The sequence below is a fragment of the Sapajus apella genome, unplaced genomic scaffold, assembly GCF_009761245.1.
Source record: "Sapajus apella isolate SASKATOON/1434 unplaced genomic scaffold, GSC_monkey_1.0 scaffold25, whole genome shotgun sequence".
Taxonomy (NCBI): domain Eukaryota; kingdom Metazoa; phylum Chordata; class Mammalia; order Primates; family Cebidae; genus Sapajus; species Sapajus apella.
Window position 1 is genome coordinate 6,909,870 of NW_022436965.1, and position 15,538 is coordinate 6,925,407.

Below are 15,538 nucleotides of genomic sequence, written 5' to 3' on the forward strand. Positions count from 1 at the left end.
GAGCATTCCAGGCCAGGCACAGCCAGTGCAAATGTCCTGGACACTGGTGAACAGGGGGCACTGTTGTAAGAGAGGGAAGGATGCAGGTAGGTCATGTGAGGCCTAGTAAACTAGGATATGGAGTTCAGGTTTCATTTAAAAATAAAAGCTATAGGGGTTTTATACAAGGAAGCAATATAATCTGGTGTACACTTTAAAAGACCACCTAGCTGTTTAGTGGAGAATGAAGGGTTGGGTAAGGGGCAGCCAGAAGACAACGAAGAGGTTGCTGGAGTGATCCAGGCAGGAGAAGACAGTGATGCACAAGAGAGAGGGGAGGGGAGAGGGTCAAGGGTTCACCCACATGACAGAAAGAGACACACTTTCACCCATGAGCGGAGGACTCTCCACTTTCACTCGGGCTCAAGGTCACCCTGTTGAATACATCTCCTCTCCCGACTCTGATGGGACCATTTTGGGGCCCCCAGAACCCCCAGGTGACACTCACAGGCTGAGTCTCTTCACCATGCTCTTCCGAGGCTTTGGCGAGGTGGTGCTGGCATCGGCAGCTGCTTCAATCTCACATGACAGGGCATAGCTGAAAGAGAGAGGGGGGTCCATGAGGTCAAAATCAGAGAATTGAAAAACACATTTCAATTCACAGGATGTGCTGGTTTTGTTTTAGAGAAGGCTCTAATCATTCAAAGTAAAGATATATACAAACGTCGTTCTATCATAAACATCAGGGCCTGCTGACTTCACAGGCCGATTTGACACACTTATCTCATGTGCCTCCTCGCTCACCTCCACTGGCACATGGGTCGAGGCCACTTCGTTCTGCACGCTTCAAACGCAAGGACATATGCACTTTGGCAGCATCAAAAACGAACTCCCTTCTGTGACCTGACCATTCTCATCCCATTGCTAGCCAGAGGAAAGAATCTCCCTTCCTCTACCACCTCCCCTCCTATTTCTTCTCTTCTGCCTCCTTCCTGCTCTTTTGTATGTGTGTGTTTGTGCACATGCACATATGACTAAGTTTTATCTAAAGAGAATGAAGAGACTTTGTAATCTATCTAATCTTCACTGATTAGATATAGGCAATTACATAAATAAAGGTCTATCTACTATCTCTATCTATCTATCTATCTATCTATCTATCTATCTATCTATCTGTAGAGATGGGGTTTCACCATGTTGGCAAGGGTGGTCTATAAATCTTTTTAAATTGCCAAAACGTCCTAAATTAAAAATGCTCTGGATTCAGACCTCTATCTGCCACGCAGATATAACTGACACAAGCACGAGAGAAATTTATATGTGATTCAAAGAGCCTTTTATGAAAGCTTGTAGCACTAGATGGTAGATGTATTTGGTTACCGGGTAGGTGAGGAAGGGCGCCTGACACGACACAGTCATCTCCAGAGTCTAGGCTGTAGAGTCAGGCAGAGCTGAGTTTGAATCCAAATGCTGTCATTAATTCATTCTCATACTTCTCTAAACCTCAATATATATATATATATTTTTTTTTTTTTTGGTAAATATTTCTTTGCTATCAATTTCACTCTCCCTTATGATAAACTTCCAAAGGAATCCCCTGGGCTAGGGTAGGGCTGGGCAAACTTCTTCTGTAAAGGACCACATAGTATGTATTTTAGGCTTTGCGAGCCATATGGTGCCTGTTGTGACTACTCAACTCTGTCTTTATAGCATGAAAGCAACCATAGATGAGATGTAAATGAACGGGCTGTGTTTCAATAAAATCTTATTTATGTAGACACTGAAATTTGAATTTCAAATAACTGTTTCATGTCACAAAATATTCTTTTGTTGTTGTTGTTTTCCTCCCCCCAATCATTAAAAGATGTAAAAACAGGCAGTGGGCCACATATGACTTGCAGACCAACCTGCCAACCAACAGACTACAGGACAGGGACTGGCGCGCGGCCGGCAGGCAGGGCACTCGAGCGAACGTGCCGTTTTATGTCCATCCCACTATTTTGAATCCGTTCCTTGTGTCCCAACCACACCTGAGTTACCACTGTTCCTCCAAATGCCAAGCATGTCAGGCCACCGAGCTTCTGCTTGTTCTGCTTGTGTTCTCTCTGGGTCTGGAATGTTCTTTTCCAGTTCTTATGGCAAAATCTGGTTTCCCCTTTAGAGTTCAGCCTAAATATTAATGCCTTTATAGCTTCCTTGTTTTCCCAGATTCTTCCCATAGGTTCTGTAGCAATTTAGTTACCCATCATATTTCAATTGCTCATGAGTCTGTCACCCTTTCTAGGTGGAAAGCTCCCTGGAAAGGTAACATCAACTAACAGGAAGGACAAGCACGGTAACAGTGGTGGTGGTGGTCACACTGAGGACAAGCACTCTAACAAAGCTTTCCCACATAAGATTTCAGTTATGCCTCACAAACAAACATTCTACAGATGAGCCTCCCAAAGACAGGGAAGAACAAATGACTCATTCAAGGTACAGAGATAAATACGTGGCCAAGCAGGAGTCTGAAAGCACAGCTTGGTGCTACCACTCAGCTTTTCCTGCCACACCATGCACCTTTGAAAACCAAGGACCTGGAACCTAGCAGCTGCTCACTAAACAGTTATTAATTAAATGACCCAGCAAGGTATTCAATGCGGCATTTCTCTTGCCAATGCTCCAGTTCTACCCGGACGAACGACAGGTCAGCCCACCTCTCCTCCTCTGTCAGGAGCTGCTGCCTCTGGAACCACTGGATGAACTTTTGGTCTGGGGTCATACAATAGCTGTTGCAGGCAGACTGTAAGAGCTTTATTTGGGCAATCACTTCAAATTCCTAAAGCAGACAGAATACCAAAAATTTTAAAAAAAGACAGAATAATAAGGCCAACCAAATATAGATCTTTTCAACATGAAAACACACCACATTAGGATAAAAGATTAAGAAAACCATCTAGGAGGATTCTGAAATACTGCTTCCTTAAAAATAAAGGAGCTGACTAACTCTTAAAAATTCTAACTTGGAATCTCCAAAGTCCTTGTATGCTTTAATTTTTAATCCTCTTTTCTCCTTGAGAAAGCAATTTGTATGAACAAAGCAAGCTCCCAAAGCAGCCTGAACTAGTCACTGTGTAAAGTCACAGTGGCTTCCTTTTTCTCTTTTTCAGTTCATACTTGGGATAGAAAAGTGATTTTTAAGGACTTCATAAAATATATGAAAAATTTCTATTCCTATTTCTTAAAAAATAAAGAAAACAGATACTTTAAGTCGGGAAGCTCCCAAGTTTCCCATCTCCATCTTCTTCAACCTTTACCCCTTAACAAATACGTTTTGGGAGGGCTGAATATCTAAATAGTCCTGGGTCTCATAAACTTGAATGTTTAGATTTCCTGAATCCTCAGGTTTTTACTATGCCAGTAAATCATCTAACTAAGTCTTTTAAAACTCACAGAGAGGCAAATGCGTAATTATGTCAAAAATTATTTATACTTTAGATGTTTCAACAAAAAATTTTTAAAGTCAGCAATGGGTATAAGCTTTAGGTTTAAGTTTTATAGTCAAACTTTCCAAAAGCTTAACATCCTAGTCTAAAAGGGAAAGAGGTACTAACCAGGGTTATTCTGACATTAAAGGACAAAGAGGGGCACTGAGGGGCAATAACTGAATTTTCTAACATTATAGGACATGACAGAAGGAACTCAGGACCTGGCAGACTCTCCAAGACTCAGCTTTCCATCCAGTGACCTCAGCCCTTGGTCTTAATATCCTCAAGGAATATTTACCCTCATACTAAAGAGAAAAGTGTAGTCTACAAGGAACAGAAAGTTATTTGTCCAGGTTAGTATCTTGTTACTGATGAGCTCAGCTTGGTTCAGCCCCTCTATGCCTTTTTGGTTTTCTCTTCAATGTCATTTTCTGCTGGAAGATTCTCTAGCCCTACAAGTTGGAGATAGATACCCACCTATATGCTTGTCTAAGCCCCACTACTTCTGCTCACAAACCCTGGTCAGCTTGTATTTTAACTGCCTATTTATTTGTCTATCTCTCTCCTGGATTGTGAACTTTATGAGGGCAGGGAGCTCTGGTCTTTCTCTGCTGCAATTCCTAAACCCCTCAGGTTAGGTAGACAGTATTTGTGGAATGTGGAAGTACCAAGGAACAATGAGAGTACTAGAGGGTGAAGTTATTATTTTGCTCACTCATTTTCCTTTGAGTCTTTTAAATATCTATTTAAATATACCATTTGAATACAAAAATCACCGAAAAATTTCAAAACTGTTTTATCTTGAACAGCACAGTTCAGAACAGTGCTATCCACAGAAAGACTCAAATTGATGTTGAGCACACCTTCCTATACTGACAGGAAAGTAAAAGAGTAAATACCTACACCTAAAATGAAGACCATTTCCTTTCCTCTCTTAAACACGTCCACAAGAGTTTGCCATCTCTATGAACTCTTCTATGATATTTACTCATCGGAAACCCCTTATCCTTAATAGGGTAAACCTGGTTTTTATTTTAACTGGCAAATTTAAAAACTGTTGGTATTTATGGTTGCAACATGATGTTCTGAAACATGTAGACACTGCGGAATGGCTAAATCAAGCTACTAACATACACACTACTTCACATAGTTATCTGTGGTTAGAATAGGTAAAGTCTGCTCTCTTAGAAATCTTCAAGTATACAATACATTGTTATTAATTATAGGGGCAAGCCTGCTACTGCTGAAGGTAACTGTAAAGGAGATAAGGAGTGGGCGGGGAAAAAGTGTGGGCCTTGGCCCATCAGGACAGGATGAGAACCCTGGCTTCGCCACCAAGAGGTTCTGGTCCAGTAACTTAATCTCGAGTCCTAGCTTCCACACCTTTGAACTGAGGATGATAAAACTACCTCACGGGGCTCACGGGGGATAATGCATGGGAGCATGCCAAGCAAACCAGTATATGATAAATGTTCAGTAGGTGCTAACTCATTTTTTTCTGCCTCTACAAAAAAGCTTAAGTCCCAATTTCTTTCATTTTTTTTTATGTTCAAAGGAAAACAGAAAGCCACAGCCAACAACTCTACTTACCCTTCTCCTTTTCTCAAAGTTTATCAGTCCACCCTAAAAGAAATTAAAAAAAAAAAAAAGAGAGTGACCAACCAAGCTTCTTTAAAACACAACCTTGTGTTGTTAGGTCACATTAAAACAGATCAAAGGAGTGATAAAGTCACAATTATCAATGATGCTATAATTATGGCTACTGTGGAAGAAGAGAATCCTGTTTTGCTTTTACAAATTTTTAATTTATTATTATAAGGCAGGACAGGCAGAAAGCCTTCTCTTGAAACATCTGAAACCAACTAAAATAGTAATGATAAATAACTACAAATCAGGATTCAAAGACATTTACAGAACCACTAAAGATAAAAGCTTGGGTAAATATTCCATTACACTTTTTTCCTTTACCAAAAGTAACTAAAACAGATGGTCATTGACTCATATGTTTTATCAAAAGGGAAGTCATTTCTCTGTAGCATCATGAAAAGTTAGGTTTCAATTCTTCATCCCCTCAGCTCCTATTCTCAGTAGGCTGAATTTAACATCTAAATCTCTGGTTACTCCCCAGAATTCCCCAACACTGATGGGTGTTTCCTGAGATAAGCTGAGGAAGAGGATGTGAGGAGACACAGAGGTCGGGAAATGCAAAATGAATAAACATGTCCACAACGCTGTGGCAAGCCCAGAGGCAAGCAGAGCTAAGCAAAACAACTCCTACTCTTTCCAATTAAGAGACAGGAAAGGCAGGCTGGCTGCATATGCAAACCAGGGGTAGGATATTCCCAAATGTACAAGTAATCTTTCAATCTCATTGCAAATTTGAAATTTCTTCTTCACTTAATATCTTATTGCTGCTACTAACAAGTTGTTTATCTGAATTTTCACGTATTTTCCTTTCAGAAAAGAGGGAGATGAGGGAAGTGGGGGTGGAGAGATGGGGGAGAGAAAGAGGGAGGGGGGAGAGAGAGAGAGAAATACTTTACAGCAGGTAGCAATACAAAAAGAAAAGCATATTTGAAAAAATCACAGATTTGACTAACTCCCTACCCCATCAAGTAGTCCTACTCAACATTAAAGTCTTATGGGTTTTTTTTTTAATTTTTGAGACAGCGTCTTACTTTGGTACCTAGGCTGGAGTGCAGTAGCGCGACCTTGGCTCACTGCAACCTCCACCTCCCAGGGTCAAGCGATTCTCCTGCCTCCGTCTCCAGAGTAGTTGGAATTACAGGTGCCCATCATCATGCCAGGCTAATTTTCGGGGATTTTTGTTTATCTTTTGAGATGGAGTCTTGCTCTGTTACCCAGGCTGGAGTACGGTGGCACAATCTAGGCTCACTGCAACCTCTGCCTCCCAGGTTTGAGCAATTCTCCTAGCTCAGCCTCCTGAGTAGCTAGGACTACAGGTATGTGCACCACACCCAGCTAACTTTTGTATTTTCCATAGGGACAGGGTTTCACCACATTGGCCAAGCTGGTCTCGAACTCCTGACCTCAGGTAATTTGCCTGCCTCGGCCTTCCAAAGTGCTGGGATTACAGGTGTGACCCACCACACCTGGCCTTAAAGTCTTGTTCAAACCCAAACTGACTCTTTCATAAGCCCTTTTCATCACAATCCCTCATAAGAATTAATTGTAGGCAGGGCATGGTGGCTTACGCCTGTAATCTCAACATTTTGGGAAGCCAAGGCAGGCAGACCACCTGTGGTGAGGAGTTCGAGACTAGCCTGGCTAATATGGTGAAACCTATTTCTACTAAAAATACAAAAAATTAGCTGGGCACAGTGGCACGCCTGTAATCCCAGCTACTCAGTATGCCGAGGCAGGAAAATCACTTGAATTTGGGAGGCAGAGGTTGCAGTGAGCTGAGATCATGCCATTGCACTCCAGTTTGGGCAACAAGAGTACAACTCCATCTCAAAAAAAAAAAAAAGGAGAATTAATTGTGATCTCCTGTGCTCTCGCAATGCATTTGTTTGAATTTCTATGACTACTATTGATCACTGCTCATTTTGATACACTATTCCTTCTACTGGATTTTGAGTCACTTCTGGTGTTAGCCTTTGGTGTTATTCTTTGTATTCCTCCTAACAGCTAGCACAGTGCCATGTACTTTTGGACCTTCAAAAGATATAAACAGAAGTTTAAATTACTCTTTGGGATATCCAGTGAGAAGGCCACAGGCCCAATCACACCATCCACATGGAACTCACCTCGATGTAGTCCTGCAGGGCAGTGTCAAGCATGGTCAGGTCGGTCAGGAAGGTGCCCAGGTAGGGCACAGTTCCCTGCATCACACCCTGAAGAGCAACCAAAGCAAAACTGTCTTTACTGTTATTGAAAAGTTGAAGAGTTTTAGGAACCTTCATGCTGGAGCAAATGGATGTATTCAAGGCCTAATTGGAGGCCAGTGGTGCTAACCTCCATGAATAGCATTTTTAAAATTTCTACACAAATAGGATAGAAACTCCATGATCTGGTGTCTAACTTTCAAAGTCATGAAAACCAAGCCTTAAAGCCAGGAGATCATGTACATCTGTTCAAAAATGTTGACTGCGGGGTTTATGTTTTGCTTTGGCTCAAATGAGAAGGATGTGTGTTCTCTTTGAGAGCATGTGGACGTTCCTGGTAGTTTGGAATGGCACTGGATGGTGATGGCCTCACCACTGGCTGTAGTACATGGAGAAATATGTACCACAAGAGTATGGCGGCGCTCACTCTTAAAGTGACCCCTTGGGCTAGACTTAGCGACTCACTCCCAAAGAACAGAGGAGGGAAAGAGAAAAATAGTAACTTCTAAGAGAGAACCTGGCAAACTCTACCTTAGCTAAGTGATAAAGGTCAACATGATTCATGTCACCATCAACATGGCACCAGATGTCACACTGAAAACATTCATTCACTCCTTGATATGATGTAACGAGAAGGGCACAGCACTCTGTGATATTCTTTCTAAAAATCCACAAGCTCAGTCTAATCACTAGAAAATAGCAGACAACTATAGACTGCGAACATTCTACAGGGTACCTGGATGGACTCCTTAAGACCACTGAGGTCCTAAAAAAAAAACCAAAGAAGCACTGTCGTAGACCAGAAGAGACTGGGATGACAGACAACGCAACACAGTGTGGTATGCCAGGTTGGGAACTGGGACAGAAGATACTAGCGGAAAACTGGTAAAATCCAAACAAAGTCTAGATTTTAGTTAATAGTATTATGTCTGTGTCAGTTCCTTAGTATTGACAAATGTGCTATGGTTTTAGAAGATATTTAACAATGAGGGAAACTGTACTCCCAGCTTTGCAGTTTTTCTGTAAATCTAAAATTATTACAGAAGAAAAAGTTGGAAAGGAAGGTGGAGGTACTTGTACCTACAACAGCAGGGATACACTATACTCATTTCACTAAATCTCCTTCAAAATCATCTCTCTTCACGGAGCCACCAAGGCACCAATCATCCTGAAGGAAAAGTAAAAAGGGGTCCCCATGGATCCCTTATACTAAATCTCATCAAGCCAATTACAGGAATGCAAAGCCTCAACCAGGGCACAGCCAGGCTGCCTGACAGGAGGCGGGCCGCTTCCTCAGCCAGACCTGCTTGGCGAGGTTCACACCAAAGAGGGTTTGGTCCTTCAGGAACTCACTGTCAGCCGCAGCGTGTCCTTCCCATTCTGTGTACAAGGTCTCATCCTGAACTAAAATAATCTACTTTTTTGTATCATCTATTTTTAGCTTGTCTTTGAACAACCAAAAAAGTTTGTAACACTGTGAATGTTTCATAGGCTTCATGTTGCAGAAGAGTCCTATCATTCAAAAACATTTCTTATACTCAGCTTTCCAAAGAAGGAGAAAATCCTCTTAAAGCAGAATATTTAGCTTGTCAGTCTCTAATCTCCCTCCTCTGGTCTTCCACACTTTATGCTAAAAGTCAGGAGTTTAAAATAAATAACTATCTTTCAGTCTTAAGGATGGAGGCATGACGCTCCTTTAAATACTGAAAAACATAAAGATTTGGTTAGCCTAGGGATTAGTAAGGAGAGCTGGGTAATGACTAGCGGGTTTAGAACAAATGAAAAGATCTCTGAGTACAAGGCCCAGTGCCCTGTGAAAAAGACACCCTCTTTCTCCTTGGTCACCTTGCATCAGAAGCTGACTACAGTAGGAAGCTCAGGAGCCCTTCAGGCCAAGGTGGAACAGCTTCTAAGCGCAGGAGTGGGTAGAAGAGACTGCAAGAAGGAGGGAAGTCTACCTGCTGTAGGCTCCCCCTCACCTTCAGAAAACAACGTTTCCAGAAAACAGGATTAGCAACCCAGTGCTTACTTCCTACTGGTCGAATGGGGGTAATCATCTCTCTCCTACAGACCTCCCAGGGCTGCTGAGAGCAAATGAGGTAGAGAATGGGAGCCCGTTTCTGAAAGCCTGGGTGCCCTGTAGACTGAAGGTGCCAGTGCCATGTGGGAGCCCGGCCACACATGGCCCTTCTCCTCTGTGAGCTCTCAGGGAAGACAAGGGCCAGACATACCATGTCCTTCTGGAGCTGCAGCCGCCTCTGGGTACGCTTCTGGTTTTCTTTCACACTGCTGTCCAGGTTTGCAAATTTTGAGGTTCCTTCCTAAGAAACAGAAGTCCACACAGAGGAAACTGATATAGGATGCCGCAGTGGAGAGCAGTACAGAGGCACCTAGTTTCTCGCATACAACCCTGCACAACTCTTGCTCAGAATGCAAAATGAAGAGGCCTCCAGCAGGCTCTCATGATGCATATTATGCATATACTTGACTGGCTTGTTGCAAGTTGTTGTCTATTTATAATGAGGCTGGTGGTCTTGGATTATCTTGTTTTTGTTTCTTTTCTTTCTTTCTTTTTTTGAGATGGAGTCTCGCTCTGACACCCAGGCTAGAGTGCAGTGGCATGATCTCAGCTCACTGCAACCTCTGTCTCCTGGGTTCAAGCCATTCTCATGCCTCAGCCTCCCAAGTAGCTAGGATTACAGGAATGTGCCACCATGCCTAATTTTTGTATTTTATTTAATTAATTTATTTTTTTTTGGAGAGATGGGGCTTTGCCATGTTGGCTAGGCTGGTCTTGAACTTTTGATCTCAGGTGATTTGCCTGCCTCAGTCTCTGAAAGTGCTAGGATTATAGGTGTGAGCCACCACAGCTGGTCTTCTCCTTACTTTGTAGAAAGATCACTTGATCTGGTTATAAAATCAATCCTCAGTACAAACCAGGCAATTCTCATAAATGAAGACATTTTTACAGATCCCAAATTAAACTCAAAGTAATCAGATATCCTGAAAACAAAGATCGACTTCCTCTGTACATTTTGTGATTTCTCGATCTTGGCCTGAAATGGATGTGCCAGCATTCTGTGAAAGAAAGGGACTATTTCTGTGGCATTTCTTAGCTAAATGAAACTTTTGCACCGGAAGTTTTCTGAGGAAGTCCAGTATTGTGCTACATGACCAATCCATGAAAGCCAAACTTTCATACGTCCCCAGCCACCAGTCAGTTCTTCTAAATTGCCTCTCATGTCTGGGACACTCACAAATCAATCCTTCCTCCTGGTGCCTGAGGACACATGGCTACCCTTTCTCTCCTCCTGCTGATTGTAACAACAAACTCTTCTACGTGATGAGTAATCATGAGTTTGCTGACTGAACACTGTTTTTGGTTTTGTGGTTTCGGGGTCTTGTTAAGTTCCCATTTTCCAGGAAGTGCATGAATGGGTGGTGGGGGGTGGTATATTTCACAACTCAGTAGTAGATGACTTCTATACTAGTTTTTCCTTAGTCACTTTTTCTCAGATTTATATATTACCACAGCATGTGACCTTCCACTACTGTACAGCTGCAAAAGCATTTTTTTCAGTGGCTTGGCCTTGCTGATAGTGATAGAACATCAACACGTTCCATCTTTTGCCAGCCTTAACTCAGGTCCCAGGTATACCACTGGGGGCAGAACCCTCAGTGACTCATTATCTATGTAAGTTCTTCCCATCACAAATGATAATAAGAAGAGCAACTGTTAATGACCTCCTACTCACAGACTTTTCCAGGGATGAATGAAAATAGCTTCTCCTGGACATGGTGGCGTGCGCCTGTAGTCCTAGCTACTCAGGAGGCTGAGGCAGGAAGGTTGCTTGAGCCCAGGAGTTCAACTCCAACCTGAGCAACACAGTAACACCCCACGTCTAAAAAAAAGAAAGCAGCCTAATATGTGCCTTTCCTGTGCTAGGTAGTTGTGAGTCCTCACAAATTCTTGAGAATTTGCTTAGGGTTAGAAATCAGTTCTGTCTGACTTGAATATGAGTGCCCATCTCTTGCCAGTGTGTTGGTCCTTCTGGTCTCCCTCGAGTATGTCAATCATGGGCAGAGGAATAATGTATGGGAAATTTATTGTAGACATAACTAAAATTCCTAAAGAGGATTTCTGAAAAGTTAAAAGGCTCCTAAGAATCACAGAATAGAAGAGATGGAAGGGATCTCAAAAGAGCACTTAGGACAACCTTCTCATTCGGCAGGAGAGAGAAAGACCTGAGATGGAGAGCTTGCTGATTTCATGACTTTATGATTTCATGAGCATGAGACTTCATCCCTCCTGGAGATCTAAAGACTGATGAGGGCCAGTTATTCCAAATGAGATGTAACTGAAAATCCACTTATCTCCACATACAGTAGTTTCAGTTTTTCCTTCCTCAGCCCCAAATTTCCTACTCTGCAATGTCTCACAACACCAATCCCTTGAACATCCTTGGAAGTTTTCATAGGCTTTTGTGACGGCATAACTCATTCTCTCCCCCTCCTCTTCTGCTGTCCTCATATTCTCTTAGTGATTCTTCTTCTTGTCAAATCATCCTCTTGTTTTTTGCTGTACTCACGTCTTTGGAAATATTATCTAATCTCGTGACTTTAATCACCACCTATGTTTGGATAAATGCCAAACCTCCCTCTTCCTCTGTCAATCTCCTACTCCCTCCTTCTCTCCTTTTGTCCCCCCACCCCCCGTCCTCCTTTTTCCCTCTCCCTCTCTGTAGTGCAAATGGCTTGGTCAAGTCTCACCTTTTCTTTATATCCATCTTTAGCAGAGTTCAGCTACCTCATCCACGTTGTCCTGGGCTTCAGAGGGCCCCCTTCCACTAAGTTTAGAAGGAACTTGTCTACTGGTGACTCTGGATCCATCTCAGTAAATGTTGGTTAGCTGAAGCTCAGTATAGCTACCAGCAATTACAGCTCCAAACTGTCACACTTGTAACAGGCTTTTGCTCTGACTTTGAGTTTAGCATGTTTTGAAGTGTCACTGAACATACGTCCCCATCAGGGTTGAATTTCTGGGGCTTTCTAGCAGCCCTTTGTATCAGGTCAACCAGAAAATATTCTTGCCAAGAGTCATGAGAACCAAGATTTGGTGGCATTCTGCTTTCTTTCCTGATGTTTTGAAATTTACAGACTATAATTCACCTGCTTAGAATTATCTAGATTTCAGAAATCATAAGGACACACCAGATTTAAAATACTCTTTGAGAAGAAATGAAAACATTTTTAAAAACAGTTAAAAGGAAAACCACAGATTTTTGCTAATTATCATGTTGCCTGGGCCGTATTATGTAAGTGGCACATTACATCTTCCCAGAAGAAGAGAAGTTAGGTCATTTAAAACTAAGAGCCCAGGAGTTCGAGACCAGCCTGAGAAAAATAGTGAGACTGCATCTCTACAAAAACTAAACTAAACTAAAATAAAATAAAATAAAACTATTATATTATTACCAAACAATAAATCAGTATAAAACCAGAGGTAACATGTTAGAAACAGAGGCCAGTAATGTTTTCTAGAGACACTTTTGAGAACCTAAGTACCTTGATTCCATTTTTTAAAATGTGCTAGCAATTAACACTCAGAATCATACACTTCACGTGACGAATGATTAACAAAGATGATTGGAAGGGAACGCACAGATACACATGGACTGCCCAAAACATTTCACTATCATTAATGATGACACACAGACCACATGCATTCACAGCCAAGTTGTTCATTTCTTTGGAATTTGAGCCATATCTATAAGAAATTTAACTTAGAGTACTGGAATAACTTCTGCATTTAAGAAAGGTTTATGGCATCTTTAATGTCTAGATACAGCTTTGCTTCTGAGGCTTCAGCCAGACGGCTGCCACCAGGCAATGAGCGGCACAGTATTCAATTTATCTGCTTTGGAAGGGTGACTCAGGGCTATTGGGATTTGAATGTGTGGCTCCAGTTAGTGTAGCTTCGTACTGCTGACCGGGAGACCATAAGCCATCTCCTTCCAGCCAGATGGGTTTCCATTTAAAGTATGCAAAGCCAGGGGGATGTGAAGCAGGGAGTAACACAACCTCAGCAATCATTGTTTAGTGTGCAGCTAATCAGGTAGTCCAAATCCAAAGTCAGACATTAGCATATACTGCCCTGCTCATATCACCTACTCCAAGAAAGCTAATAGTGAACATATTGTTAAAAAGTCATATGGATGATAAGACCCATCAATTCATGTAGCCAAACAATAATTTCTGAACACTTACTGCATGCCAGGCACTGGTTGGGCATTAGGGATACAAAGTGAAAAGACATACACAGCCCCTGCCTGCAAGAGGCCTGCAGACCAGTAAAGAGACAGGCAGATCCAATAGAGCATGTGGTAAGTGCCAGGACAGAGAAACGACAGCTTCTCCTGGGGCATAGGGGAAGGCACCTAACCAGGCCTGAGAGTGTCATAGAAGGCTTCCAGAAAAGGAGGCGTCTACACTGAGACATGAAGGATACGTAGGACATAGGACAGGAACAGTCATGAAGACCATAACAAATGCCCTTACAGGATCGACTATCCTAAGAGTTATCACCTGGATGCCTTTTCTTATGAACCCCACCTCTACCTGAGTTTCACTTCTACTCCAAATATTTTCCCTAAGCTCAAATATGCAGCTTATAATCTATTCATTTTCATTTGTTATGCATACTTTGCTTGTACATGAACACAGCTCACCAAATACTAAAAATAAATTTGCGTACCACTTATAGGTATTTTACCATAATCAATCCTCACAGCAAAGGATCAAGAGATCAAATACGATGACTGGCTCCCATTTACAGAGAAGGAGATTAAGGACAAGAGTCACATCTTTTGATTGCCCAGTTCAGGACTTTCCCCTATGGTAGGAAATATCACACTATTTTATAAGTGTTTTACCTCCCCCATGAGACTACAATTCTCTTAAGATCAAACATGGCCTTTAATATGGTTATATTTCCAACACCTAATGGGTGCTCAACCAATATTTATGGAATTACTAATTTACCTTCTCTATGAAGCTGGACCTGATCCATCCTGTACCCTACTCCCAAAAGGTCAGAGGAAATAGCTTTATGTCTTGTTGACAAAAGCACAGGTTTTAGAGTCTCACCAGATTGCATTCATATTTTAGCTCTACCACCTATCAGTTGTATGCCTTAAGGCAGTTTACTATCCCTTTGAGTCTTGACTATCTACAAAATGATGATGATAACATGTACTTTATAGAAAGGCTATGAGGACAGTATTTGGTCTATGCTAGTTCCCCTCTGATGATTGTTCATAAGCTGTTTTCTTTTTGTCTGTTTATTCTTGTTGTTTAGTGTCTATTTACTGCAATTAGAAGGTAAACTCCAGGAAACAGGGTCTGTGTTAGTCATCCTTATATTTCTAGAGGCAGGTTCAAAGCTTTACAAATAGTAGGCATTCAACAAATGTCTGGAGAGAGAAAATGAACTAAGCTATACCTTTACCTAGTGTGTCATTCCTAAGTCAGCACTTACTTGGTGTTCAATAAATGCTGCTGACTGACAGATTGTGCAATTTAGTCCAAATAAAGGAAGTGGAATTGCAGGCAGGCTTGGCCTCTGTCATTCTAGGAGACGTTTTGCTGAGAAGGGATATTCCAGGGCCTCTCACCCACCTAACTGCCAGCACTTGGTATTTGCAGAGTAGCTTGTTAAGGAGATACATGCCCATATGAACTCAAGTTTCACAATCTTCTTGCATAACGGAAAAGCTAAGGGAGGTAGAAAGAGAGGACTCAACTGGACTTGGAATTTTCTTAGCCCCAAGTTTCTTAGATTCTGCATTTTGAAAACTTTTTGCCTCTAGTTATCTTAGGCTTTCTTCCGGGTCGAAGGAACTTAAGGAGCCCACGCTACTCTTCCTTGAATGGATTCCAGAGCTACCCAGCACCCTCACCAAGAGCCTCACCTTCATCAGCAGCTCGCGGCTGGTCAAATGGTTATTATGGTCTGAGAAGATATCTGAAAGTTCTTCAAACATCAGCATTGGGTCCCTATGAAAAGGGATTAAGAAAATATTAACAGTGAAGAGTTAGGAATAACCGGACATCTTCGGCCCAGCTGTCCTCCAGACCCACGTTTGAGGAGGGATTGTGCTGATCTCAGGGTTGGTGGGTACTGTAAACACAGATGAGGCCAGTGAATTTTTTTTTTTATGTGGGTAGCTTATTTCTTTTAAGGTG

General features: G+C 42.0%; 1 protein-coding gene across 3 annotated transcripts in view; it reads right to left on the reverse strand.

Moving 5' to 3' along the window:
* Window positions 1-15,538, reverse strand: part of RGL1 (ral guanine nucleotide dissociation stimulator like 1) — a 281,803-nt gene that overhangs the window by 19,974 nt on the left and 246,291 nt on the right. For all 3 annotated transcript variants that reach the window (XM_032291631.1, XM_032291629.1, XM_032291630.1), the window contains 6 exons: window positions 15,265-15,349; window positions 9,526-9,615; window positions 7,217-7,303; window positions 5,037-5,069; window positions 2,676-2,797; window positions 488-577 (listed from right to left, as the gene is read on the reverse strand). In XM_032291631.1, coding sequence (XP_032147522.1) covers window positions 488-577; window positions 2,676-2,797; window positions 5,037-5,069; window positions 7,217-7,303; window positions 9,526-9,615; window positions 15,265-15,349 — 507 coding nt within the window. The remainder of the gene's footprint in view (window positions 1-487; window positions 578-2,675; window positions 2,798-5,036; window positions 5,070-7,216; window positions 7,304-9,525; window positions 9,616-15,264; window positions 15,350-15,538) is intronic.